Source organism: Panthera uncia, chromosome E1 (genome assembly GCF_023721935.1).
Source record: "Panthera uncia isolate 11264 chromosome E1, Puncia_PCG_1.0, whole genome shotgun sequence".
Classification (NCBI taxonomy): domain Eukaryota; kingdom Metazoa; phylum Chordata; class Mammalia; order Carnivora; family Felidae; genus Panthera; species Panthera uncia.
Window position 1 is genome coordinate 44,829,021 of NC_064814.1, and position 13,225 is coordinate 44,842,245.

General features: G+C 39.3%; 1 protein-coding gene across 2 annotated transcripts in view; it reads right to left on the bottom strand.

Annotated features, from left to right (window-relative positions):
* The window catches only part of SMG6 (SMG6 nonsense mediated mRNA decay factor), a 227,433-nt gene that overhangs the window by 206,551 nt on the left and 7,657 nt on the right, over positions 1 to 13,225 (bottom strand). For both annotated transcript variants that reach the window (XM_049636759.1, XM_049636760.1), the window contains exons 5-8: positions 11,994 to 12,100; positions 11,661 to 11,739; positions 4,112 to 4,222; positions 3,528 to 3,740 (exon numbers count right to left, since the gene is read on the bottom strand). In XM_049636759.1, coding sequence (XP_049492716.1) covers positions 3,528 to 3,740; positions 4,112 to 4,222; positions 11,661 to 11,739; positions 11,994 to 12,100 — 510 coding nt within the window. The remainder of the gene's footprint in view (positions 1 to 3,527; positions 3,741 to 4,111; positions 4,223 to 11,660; positions 11,740 to 11,993; positions 12,101 to 13,225) is intronic.

A 13,225-nucleotide genomic window follows, 5' to 3' on the forward strand; every position in this document is an offset into this window, starting at 1 on the left:
TCTCTCTCTCTCTCTCTCTCTCTCTCTCTCTCTCTCCTATCTCTCTGCCCCTGACTCTTGCTTGCGCACACACATATGCACTCACTCAAAATAAATAAATAAATAAACATTAAAAAATAGTAAAATAAGGGGTACCTGGGTGGCTCAGTAGGTTAAGTGTCCGACTGTTGGTTTCAGCTCAGGTCATAATCTAATAGTTCATGGGTTTGAGCCCTACACTGGGCTCTCCTCTGACAGCGCAGAGCCTGCTTGGGATTCTCTCTCTCCTCTCTCTCTCTCTCTCTCTCCCTGCCTCTCCCTTGCTCGCTTTCAAAAAAAAAAAAAAAAAAATTCTAAAAAAAATTTTAATTAAAAAATAATAATAAAAGAAAAAAAGAAAAATAAATGTCAAAGGAGGACCAAGAATAAATGTGAAAAGACCATTAGGAACTTTTTCAAAAGTCTGTGGATTACCGATGAGAGCTTGGACTAGGATGGTGGTAGTGGAAATCGAGAAAAGTATATATATAGTATAGCCTTCGGCCATACTGCAGTTCCCAAGCCTCAGGTCTCAGAGAGGAAATGCCCTTCCATCATCCTTCAGCTGCAAAATGCCTAACCCTTCCGAAACCCTGCCCAAATTAGGTGCCCTGACCCTGTTCTTTTGTAGCCTCTCATGCTCCCCTTTATCATAGCACTTGGCACACTGCACTATAATCACATATGCATGTTTTTGTCTTCCCCACATGACTGAGTGCTCCCTGAGGTCAAAGATCATTTTTGGTTGTTTTTGGTTGTTTTAATCTCTATCTGTATCCCCAATGCCTAATCACTCAAATGTCTGTGACTAAATCCCCACTTCTTGTCAACTATAGGTTCCAAGGAATAGAGAGAACAAGCCAAGTTCTTGGGGCCTTCTCTAAAAAAGAAAATATGGGAAGCAGACTTAGGGTCTGAGAAAGCAGGTGAAAAAGGAAGGGAGGTTTTCTGGCTGGATAAACGAAGAGCTATGAAACTGCAGACTTCTTCCCCTGGTGCTGGCAGTCTCAAACTAAAAGCCCAACCTCACAGATGTAAATTTAAGAGAAATTAAGGAAAGTAATTACCCAAGAATAAGTAAGGTGAAAATACATAAACAACATGAATAGTTACGAAAGAAATGACCACTTCACTCCGCTAATATCTTTAATCATTTGAAATTTCTACTAAACTTACATTCATGTATTATTAGTAAAATTAAAAATAAAATAATTAATAAAACTTAATACACCTAATGACAGCCCATAAACTGAAAATGCCTTCTCTGAGATGCAAACAAGAATGAAAACATAAATGGGGCGCCTGGGTAGCTGAGTCGGTTGAGCGTCTGACTTCGGCTCAGGGCATGATCTCCGGGTTCATGAGTTCAAGCCCCACGTCGGGCTCTGTGCTGACAGCTCAGAGCCTGGAGCCTGCTTCAGATTCTGTGTCCCCCTCTCTCTCTGCCCCACCCCTGCTTGTGCTCTGTCTCTCTCTGTCTTTCAAAACTGAATAAACATTAAAAAAAAAAAGGAATAAAAACATAAACTTATAAACACAGTACTTAAAAATCAATGAAGCACAATGGGAGAGTGAGATCTATAGAGTATTAGTTACAACCTTAACCTTTACAAAGGATACTCCCCAACCTTGAGGCCAAGGTCAAAGAAAGCCATAAAATGCTTTCTCAAATTGCTGTTGCTTTCATTTTATTTATTTATTTATTTATTTATTTATTTATTTATTTAAACATTTATTTATTTAAACATTTACTTATTTATTTAAACATTTATTTATTTTTTTAGAGAGAGATACAGCACAAGCAGGGGAGGGGCAGAGAGAGAGGGAGACACAGAATCCAAAGCAGGCTCCAGGTTCCAGACTCTGAGCTGTCAGCACAGAGCCCGACAAAGGGCTCGAACCCACAAACTGTGAGATCGTGACCTGAGCCAAAGTGGGATGCTTAACCGACAGCCACCCAGGCACCCCGCTGCTTTCATTTTAAAGACAGACAGTGGAGCTAACCCAATAGAATGACTCCTCTCTTATTCATATAGGCTTCCAATTTGGGGCTGCAATATCCAAACTAGAAAAGGGCAACAGTGAGACAGTCTACCTTCAGTCTCCCCTGAAGCACCCCATGCAAATCATGGCACATAGCAAACTGGAAGTTTCATTCATAAGCAATGTCTACTTTCCAAGTCATGCAGAAAAGAGCTAAAGAAGGACATAAAAAGAGAAAATGGCAATTTTAAATGAAACCACAAAGAAGTCTTCCTATTCTACTACTTTTGATTCATTCTTAGCAGACAACAATGTCTCCAACTTCAAAGAGAAAAAAGTAAACATCTTTCTCCTCTAATACCCACAAACTTACCTGATCCCCAATTACCTGCCCCCTTCTCCCTCAAGCATAAGAAAGAAGGATCTCTCACCTTCAGTCAGGCTAATCTCTGCACTTGCGCTCCAGATTCTACTCCCTTCCAATCCTCTGCAAGGACGTCTCCCTGCCATCTATCTCCTTACTCTCTTAGACCTTCAGCCTATTTATCACTGTTTTCTCCTCAAGTGACTAAATCTACTCTCATGACTTCAATTCCATCTATAAGGGGATGCCTTCAAATATCTTCATCTCTAACTTAGAACACTCTCCCCACTTTTGATATGTTAGCCTTTAAATCTCTTTTCATCAGTGTCCTACAGAAATTCCAGCATGTCCAAAACTAAACTCACTGTTTTTCTCCTAAAACCAATTCTACCTCTATTCCCTATCTCAAGGAATAGACCAGTACTCACCTGGTTTCCAAGCCAGAAACACCTAAATAGGTATTACTTTTGACTTCCTCTTGTCCTTCAGCTCCCCATGTCCAATCAGGTCCTTTGGATTCTACCTCATTAATATATATCATATATCTGTTCACTTCTCCCCATCTCCAGAGCTATTTCCTGGTTCAGATCTTTTTCACATCTTACTTGGATTATTGTAGCAAACTCTCATTCTTATTTCTAAGAAGTAACTTGTCAGATACACATTTTAGAGATATAACTCTGGCTGCTTTGTGAAAAGTTTGGAGAAGGGTAAGATTAGAAGGGTAGATAGGAGAAGGGTAAGATCACACCATCATTCACTCCACTATGAATTTTACTCTCAAGGCACAATGAACCAGCCATTTGCAGTTTTCCAACTATGCTCTCTCTCTAGCTTCACAAAATCACAACAGAATTCGGAAGCATCATATTGGTGACTCCAAAGCCAAAGCAGCAAAAAATTCTCATCCTATGCTAAGTAAATCTTCCTCTAGAAAAACTAGTTTTACTAAATTCTACAGTGCCACATAGTGGTGAGAGAGGGAAGCATATAATAAAGTGAAAGAAGTGTAGCTGGAAGTGAGAGATGACATCAGAGAGCCTGAAGTGATTTACCTTCCCTGTGATTAATGGTAAATGTCTGTGCACTGATTCCCAGTTGCATGTACTGGGGCACCCATGTTTACTTAGTCTTGCTCATTAGATCACCCTCAGCAACTTACATCACTTGGGCTCAGGCTGCCCAGCCCATTCTCCTGCTCAGAATCCTTCCCAGATTCAGTGCCCTGGGAGGACCGAGGATGTGATGGGTGGATCCAGATCTCTAAGCGAGTGGTGTCATCTCCAACATGCCGGAAAGTAGACTTCTTTCCTTTCCGCCATTGGTCAGGGCTCAGTTCCAACTCCTCATGTTGCTTTTTTTCCATCTGTTCTGCCTGTACAATATACAAACACATAAGCTCAGACTCTCCTGGAATTCAGCTAATAAAAAGAGGCGCTCACCTCACCTGAGTTTGTTGCCCAAGGGCTATAAAAAGTAAAGACTTTGCTATAGTCCCAAAGTAGCAAAGTATCATCTGCTTTGTCTCATAGGCGTTATTAATTCCATAAACAAGATGCACACCCAAGGGCCCTGGAGAACTTTCCTAAACATGAGTTTGGTTCTGCATAGAGGCTGACTGACTCCAACAGCACAGCCCAACGGGACCCCTTGAGGCCATCATAAGTCATTCCCCTGAGGACACAGAGGCACTAAGAGAAACACATTCTGTTAGGAAGGAATGAGTCTGCCTGCATCCCCACTCACCTTTCGTTTGGTCTCTTCAAACAAGCTCATGAGACTCTCCTTGGCAGTCAGGATAGGGTTGCTGGCAGCTAAACTGCGCATATAGTAATAGACAGCATCAAGCTTCCTCCTCTGCAGAAAGAGGCCAAAGACATCGAGTCAACCAATTCTTTTTCTGACTCCAGCCTGAGTCAGCTGACCTAGAAAATTACTATCTCTCCCAGGCTGTGAGGAATTCCAATAAGAAAATCAGAATGCTATCCACGGAAGAAGCCATGGCAACTACATCAGAGAGCTCTTCTTGCACAGTACTGTATCTTATGAGCCAAGTGCTCACAAGGAGGAGAAAAAGAATGAAGAGCCTCATGAAATATAAAATCCAGTTACCTTTTGGTTTTAGAAAAAGACAAGGTTCAGCTCACTAATTAGTGTTTTAAAAATTATAAACAATGGCAACATCACTGATTAAATATAGTGAGACAAGTGACCATCACTTTATAGATTTTACCTCTAAGCCTAAGGACACTGCCCCACAGGCATGATTATTCCCATTTTAGAAATGAGGAAACGGAAGCTCAAGGAGATTGCTGTCCAACAACCTAAGTTGTCCAACAAGGTCTCCAAGCCAAATCCCAGGTAAGCCAATATATGAACCTTGGTCTGTCTCGTTCACGTTTTCACTATACCACACTGACTCTACTGAGGAAGGGAAATACAAACTACTATCCAATGAATTCAGCAAATAAATACTTCAAGTCAGTTTTACAACCAGTTAATAAGGAAAAGAAGTAAAACAGAGAGGCCAGAAAGGAGAAAAAAAAAAGAAAACACTGAAATAAAGGGAGAAGGAATGTCAAAAACCCTTTCTCTCTTCAAGTTCATATACACTTTTCCCCTTTTTTCTGTCTCAAAATGCATCTAGAATACTAACTTCTCTCTCTCCCCAGTAACTCATTCCTTAAAACTCGCATTTTAAACAAACAAACAAACAAACAAACAACAATAACAAAAAACCTTACATCTTGTATTCTGCTAGCATGGTTAAAGATACACATTCTAAGGTCAACTGCCTGAGTTTGAACTGGTCCTGCCATTTATTAGCTATAACTCAAAAGAAATCAACCTAGAGGTTTCCTTATCTGTAAAATGGAGATGTTTACACACATATGGCTCCCAAAAAGATTAAAATTCATATAATGCATACACTTTAACAGAATATCTGACATACTATTATAGTCAGTTCAATGGGGACTATTTGTTTTTTAAGATTTTATTTTTAAGTAATCTCTAGTATACCCAATGTGGGGCTCAAACTCACAACCCCTAGGTCAAGAGTTGCATGCTCTACTGACTGAGCCAGCCAGGTGTCTCCAATGGGGGCTATTTTTAATATTATTCTATTCCATACTAATCTCAGTCAATACTACTCACTTGATTTTAGGCTGTTTTGTCAATTCTACAATGATTTTTTCATATTTTAACATCTCTGAAATTGATTTACAATCAATATCTACCATTATATCTCATTTATAATAACTCACATATTCTTTCTTAGTGGTCCAGAAAATAACAGTGCATTTAACAATCAACACATCACATTTCATGAAGTCTAATTTGTATCACTGTCTACACACCTCACTTGTCTTTTCAATACTTTTTTTCAGATCATATCACATATTCATCATTCAGAGTACCTAGCAAAGCACTGTGCACAAGCATGTTCTCATTGAATTCTTAAGATTCACTGAAATACTGATAGAAGACACAGAAAACTGAGAAAGTGACACTAAAAGACAAGTAGGATAAAAGACAGACAGAAAAAGAGGGACAGAGGAAAAGAACTTGAAAGGACTACTAATTTAGGTCAGAGATTTATGAAAGAAAAATATACCAATTTAATCAGAATGGGGAAAAGCCATTGAGGGAATTCAGTAAAGCTGTAAGGCTAAGATCAATGCTCAAAAATCAATTATATTTCTATACATTAGTAATAAACAACCTTTAAGAGAAATTAAGAAAATAATTCCATTTACAATAGCATCAAAAAGAGTAACATACTTAGGAATGAATTTAATAACCAAGTGTAAACGTGTAAAACTTATATACTGAAGATTATAAAACGTGTCTGAAAGAAATTAAAGAAGACCTAAATAAATCAAAAACATCTGTGTAAATACTCCCCAAAGCAACTACACGGTCAACCTAATTCTTATGAAAATCCCAATGACTCTTTTTGCAGAAATGAAAAAACTGATCCTAAAATCCATATGGAATTACAAGAAACCCCAAATAGCAAAAATAATATTGAAAAAGAAGAATAAAGGTGGAAAACTCATCTATCCTGATTTCAAAACTGACCACAAAGCTACAGTAATTAAAAGAATGCTGGCGTTGCTGCATTAAGGGGGGACATATGGGTCCATGGAAGAGAACTAAGAGTCCAGAAATAAACCATGCACCAAATGATTTTGAACAAGAATTCCAAGACTAGGCAATAGGGAAAGAACATTCAACAAATGGTACTGGAACAATTGATATCTATATGCAAAAGACTGAAGTTGGACTCTATTTCACACCAACTACAAAAATTAATGAAAAATGGATCAAAGATCTAAATACAGAAGCCATAACTATAAAAACTCCTAGAAGAAAACATAGCTTAACTCTGAATTTGATAATAGTTTCAAAGCTATGACACAAAAGCACAAGCAACAAAAGAAAAGATAAATAAATTGGACTTCATCAAAATTTAAAACTTTTGGGCATCAGAAGACATTATCAAGAAAGTGAAAAGACAGGGGCACCAGGGTGGTTCAGTTGGTTAAGCATCTGACTCTTGACTCCAGCTCAGGTCATGATCTCACAGTTTGTGAGTTTGAGCCCCGCAATGGGCTCTGCACTGTCAGTGCAGAGCTTGCTTGTGATTCTTTCTCTCCCTCTCTTTCTGCCCCTCCCTTGCTCCTCTCTAAGTTTATAAACTTAAAAAAAAATTTTTTAAGAAAAAAATGGGCAAAGGATTTGAACAGACATTTCTCCAAATGGCCAGTAAGTACAGCTCAATAGCGTTAGTCATTAGGGAAATACAAATCAAAACCACAATGAGATACTACTTCAAAATCAATAGATTTGTAGGTTAGCAACAAACTGATTCTAAAGCTAATACAGAAAAGCAGATCCAGAATAGCCTACACAATACTGACAAAGAAGAACATGGTCAGAAGACCAAACTCCCTCACTTCAAGACTTAGTATAAAGCTACAATAATCAAGACAATGGTACTGCCCAAGAACAGCCAAATAGATCAATGGAATGTAATAGAAAACCCAGAAAGAGACCCACACAGTTATGGTCAGCTGATCTTTGACAGAGGAGGAAAGGCAATTCAATGGAGAAGGGATCACCTTTTCAACAAATGGAGTTGAAACAACTGGACATCCACATGCAAAACAATGGATCTTGCACAGACCTTAAAACTTTCATAACAATTAACTCAAAATGGATCACAGAACCTAGATGTAAAATGCAAAACTACACAAATCCTAGAAGATAACACAGGAGAAAATCTGAGTAACCTTGGGTTTGGTGAAGAGTTCTTAGATATTAAACCATAAGCACAATCCACAAAAGAAAAAGTTGATAAGATGGATTTCATTAAAATTTAAAACCTTATTCTGTGCTGAGAAAATGAAAAGATATGGGGCACCTGGGTGGCTCAGTCAGTTAAGCGTCCAGCTCTTGGTTTCAGCTCAAGTCATGATCTCATGGTTTGTGAGTTCAAGCCCCACGTCAGGCTCCATGCTGACAGTGCAGAGCCTGCTTGGGATTCTCTCTCTCTCTCTCTCTCTCTCTCTCTCTCTCTCCCTCTCTCTCTCTCTCTCTCTCTTTCTCTCTCTCTCTCTCTCTCTGTCCCTCCCCCGCTCACTCTCCCCGTCTCTCTCTCAAAAATAAACTTAAAAAAAATTTTTTAATTAAAAAATAAAAAGAAAGAAAATGAAAAGATAAACCACACACAGAGAAAACATTCGCAAAACACGTATCTGATAAGAGTGGTATTCAAAATATACTCTTGGGGGCACCTGGGTGGCTCAGTTGGTTAAGCATCTGACTTGGGCTCAGGTCATGATCTTTTGGTTCATGAGTTCGAGCCCGGCATCAGGCTCTGTGCTGACAGCTCAGAGCCTGGAGCCTGCTTTGGATTCTGTGTCTCCCTCTCTCTCTGCCCCTCCCCAACTCACACTCTGCCTCTCTTTCTCAAGAATAAATAAACATTAAAAAATTTTCAAAATAGGGGTGCCTGTGTGTCTCAGTCGGTTGAGCGTCCGACTTTGGCTCAGGTCATGACCTCACAGTTTGTGGGTTCGAGCCCTGCATCAGGCTCTGTGCTGACCAGTTGCTCAGAGCCTGGAGCCTGCATCAGATTCTGTGTCTCCTTCTCTCTCTGCCCCTCCCCTGCTCACGCTTTGTCTCACTCTGTTTCTCAAAAATAAATAAATGTAAAAAAAAAAAAAAAAAGAAGAAAAATTAAAAAAATTTCAAAATATACTCTTTAAATAATTTTTTTAATATTTATTTATTTTTGGGAGATAGACAGAGTGGGGGAGGGGGAGAGAGAGAGGGAGACACAGAATCCAAAGTAGGCTCCAGGCTCTGAGCCTGTCAGCACAGAGCCCAACGTGGGGCTTGAACCCACAAAGCACGGGATCATGACCTGGGCTGAAGTCAGACGCTCAACCGACTGAGCCACCCAGTCACCCCGAAAATATACTTTTAAAACTTAACAGTAAGAAAAAAAAAACCCAATTTAAAAATGGGCGAAAGATCAACACACCTCACAAAAAGATGCACACAGATGGCAAATAAGCATACGAAAAGATGCTCCACATCATGTATCATTAGGGAATTGCAAAGTAAAACAAGATGATAACACTACACACCCATCAGAATGACCAAAATCCAAAACACTGATAACACTAAATGCTTATGAGGATGCAGAGCAACGGGAACTCTCACCCACGGCCAGCGGGAATGCAAAATGGCACAGCCACTTCAGAAGACAATTTGGCAGTTTCTTCCAAAACTACATCCGCTCTTACCATACAATCCAGCAATCACACCCTTTGGTATTTACTCAAATGAAATGAAAACTTATGTCCACACAAAGCCCTGCACACAAACATTTATAGCATTTTTATTCATAATTACCAAAACTCGTAAGCAACCAAGATCTCTTTCCATAGGGGAATGGATAAACCAACTGCGGTACATCCATACAATGGAGTACTATTACTCAACAATAAAAAGAAAAGAGCTATCAAGCCACAAAAATAAACCTAAATGCATATTACCAAGTGAAAGAGGCAAAGCTGAAAAGGCTACATACTGTATGGTTCCAATTATATGACATTCAAGAAAAAGCAAAACTACAGAGACAGTAAAAATTAAGATTGCTAGAGGTTCAGGGAGTGAGGGGGGATGAACAGGTGGAAGGTGGAACACAGGGTATTTTTAGGACAGTGAACTTACTCTGTATGACACTACAATGATGGATACATGTCATTACAGATTTGTTCAAATCCACAAAATGTACACAAAATAAAAAAGTGAACCCTAATGTACACTATGGACTTTAGTTAGTGATAACGTATCAATGCTGTCTCATCAATTGTAAACAAATGTATTACACTAATGCAAGATGTTAATGACTGGGAAAATGGAGGAGAGGAGAGTTGAGGGAATATATAGGAACTCTGTACTTTCTGCTTACTTCTCTGCAAACCTAAAACTGACCAAAAAATTTAAAAAATAAGAAACAAATATTAAAGAGATATCCCTTCACACTCACTAGGCTGGTCATAATCAAAAAAATGAAAAATAACAAATGTTGGTGAGAACATGGAGGAACTGGAACCCTTGTACATTGCTGGTAGGAATGTAAAATGGTGCAGCCTCTATGAAGAAGTTTGGTGGTCCCTTAAAAAGTTAAACACAGAATTACCATACAACCCAGCAATTCCACTCCTAGCTTGTTTCTTTGTTTTTTTGTTTTGTTTTGTTTTTTTGTTTTTTTAGAGAGTGGGAAAGAGAGAGAGAAAGCACATGGGCAGGGGAAGAGCAGAAGGAAAGGAAAAAAGAGAGAATCCCAAGCAGGCTCTGCACTGTCAGCTCAACATGGGGCTCGAACCCATGAACCATGAGATCATGACCTGAGCCGAAACCAACAGTCACACGCTTAACTGACTGAGGCACCCAGGTGCTCCTCCACTCCTAGGTATAGACCCAAAAGAACTGAAAACAGATATTCAAACAAATACCTGTACTTGACAAAGCACTATTCACAATAGGTGAAAGTTGAAAACAACCAAAACGTCCATCAACTAATGAATAAGTATGGTATATTGATGCAAAGAGAGTATTACTTGGTCATACAAATGAAGTGCTGAGACATCCTACAACATAAATGAACCTCAAAAACTTTATGGTAAATGAAAGAAGCCAGATATAAAAGGTCACATACTATGATTCCATTTACATGAAACATTCAATAGATAGATCCTGAGACAGAAATAAACTAATGATTGCCAGAGGCTGAGAGGTGGAAGGAATGGAGAGTAATGGGTATGGGGTTTCCTTTTGGGGTGAAGAAAATGTCTTGGAACTAGACAGAGTTGATGGTTGCACAATACTGTTAATGTACTAAAGACAATAAAAAGTGAGTGAAGATACTCAATAGATTTTGAAGGAAGTGTATCTGTAAACCACGTTATTTAATCAATAATTTCAATCCATAATTAAGCAGTAGGAATTTTTTGGAATCTTTTGTAGAGTAAAGGGGAATAAAAATTTTTAATTCAAAAAAAATGTTTTGAATTCAAACATTGTTTATTTGGGCAATGAATTTTACAGAATTATGAAAACGCTACCTGCTAAATGACATGTTAGCTACTTTACACTTAAATCTTTGATACCTACCATTGACCTTCCCCCCCTTCAATTCAGCTTCCTTACTAGGGGCCATTATCAGCTCCCAAGACTCTCTGTTAGAGGTACATTTAGAGAAGTCTGGTAAGATCTAGGAAGATACGATTTGGAACTAAGTGCTTCTGCTAAAGGGGCTCCTTAGGGTGGAAAGCTAAGAGGAATATCCGGGGAAAAGAAGGATCTGACTACTTAAGGATAGGAGAGGACTTTAAGGAAAAGTGAAAAGGATTCTTATTTTCCTTCTGGAAATGAGTAACCTTATTCAACAGGACAGCGAAGGGAAGCAACAAGATTAAGATTCAGAGCAGAAGCCTTGGTCAAAAACAGAGAGTGGTGTTTGGCTGGGGCATGAGCACTCCCTTAGGAACTGAAGGGCGATGAAAGTGGATCAAGCACAGATTCAACCAAAGTAAGGATCACTGACAACTTACCTCTGAAAGGAACAAAAGGAAGGTGAGGATGGGAGGCAGCAAAGGATATTCTTTGGGTTTAGTGTTCAGATGAATTCCAGCTCCAGGAGCTGATACTATCAAAATCCATTCTTTCTAAGATACTGCCTGGAAACACTTCCCCTGTCCATAAGATTGCTTACCGTGTACACTGCCAGCAGAGCCAACTGGTTATAGGGGCGCCCATTCTTGGGAGCAATATGCTGGGCCTTTAGGTACCAACTGGAATAGAAAAACAGTAAAAAATGCTAGCTCCACATCAACTCTTTCCATTTCATCACTTGACAGCCCTTACTGCTTAAGACATAGCTGGAGTGTTAGATGTAACACTGGAGTGGTAAAGCCTGGTAACAGAGACCAATAGGGACAACTGTAGGACTTCCATATGGGAGGCAGCTCAGGTGGCCCATTGCTCTTAATAGGGCTTAGCCTAACGCCACAAGGAAAGAGAAGCAATGAACAAGAGGCAAAAGTACCTGCGTGCTTTCCCGTAGTTTGCTGTGTCATTGGCTTGTTCCCGATACCTAGCGATATCTCCTTGGCAAATCATACACCGCTGGGCACTGATCAAAGCATATTTTACCTTCAGAAAAAATGATCAGTTAGTAGTGTACCCAAGAGACTGTAACTTCAACCCCAAAGGACAGGGATGGGATCAAAGTGACAAGAGCAGCATTAATAAGGCACTAGTAGTCCTGAACAAAGTAAAAATTTTCAGTCTAAACTTGGCTACTAAAAAACAGCCAACAACATGATGCAAAATTTAATGAGAAAGAATGGCAGAAACAAGAGGGTGTCATTCTTATTTCAAGTCCCAAGTAAATAGAAGAAAACATTTTGAAACTAGGAGTCAGGAAACCTGTCAGAGTTGTGTGATTTTACATAGGTCTTTGGGACTGTTTGGAGGACTCAAGTTTCTTCATCTGAATGTAGAAATACATATTCCACAAGGTAAGTGGAGAGAATAAGTGTTAAATACTCCATAAATTATAAAGTGATATACAAATAGTAAGATAACTATTTATTCTTTTATTTTCCTGTCCTCTCTCTCCTCAAACTATTATTATCACTGTACTGTGTTACTGCCTTACACTCACTTTGCAAAAAACAGTAATATCCCCTAGAACTAATAATATAGTTACCCTTTACCAAACACCTACAACATAGTTGTAGTTCTCTCTCCCTCTCCGTGTATGTTTTCTCACTAATGGGCTTGGAATCTGTCACTCAGAAAACAAGAGTTTTCTCAATCCCAAGACATATGTCCAACCAAAAAACCTAAGGAGCATCACTTTGTAACATACAATTCCACTCCACTTCACCACACACAAGAAATTAACACATCACGAGTAAAGAACAAAGCTTCAAGAAGAGGTAGATTCTGATGCCTTAGCAAGGCTCATCCACGAGCTCAATAACTAGCTGCAGCACATCAGCCTCCTAATACATAACAAATGCGTGCCTCAGCAAAGTTACATACCACTACATGTCACATACCTTCAGAGTCCTCACTATTCGGCACATTCTATGAATGAACACCAAGAACCCTCGGTAGTTAACTGATAAAACACCAAAAAAACCAATTCTGTTTCCATACTGTAGCACTCTGCCATCTCAGCGGGGGCGGGGGGGGGGGGGGAGAAATGGTCTTTTTGGCGTTTTCTCGGTGAGCTACACAGGGTTCTTCGTGTTTCTTTATAACTCGTCA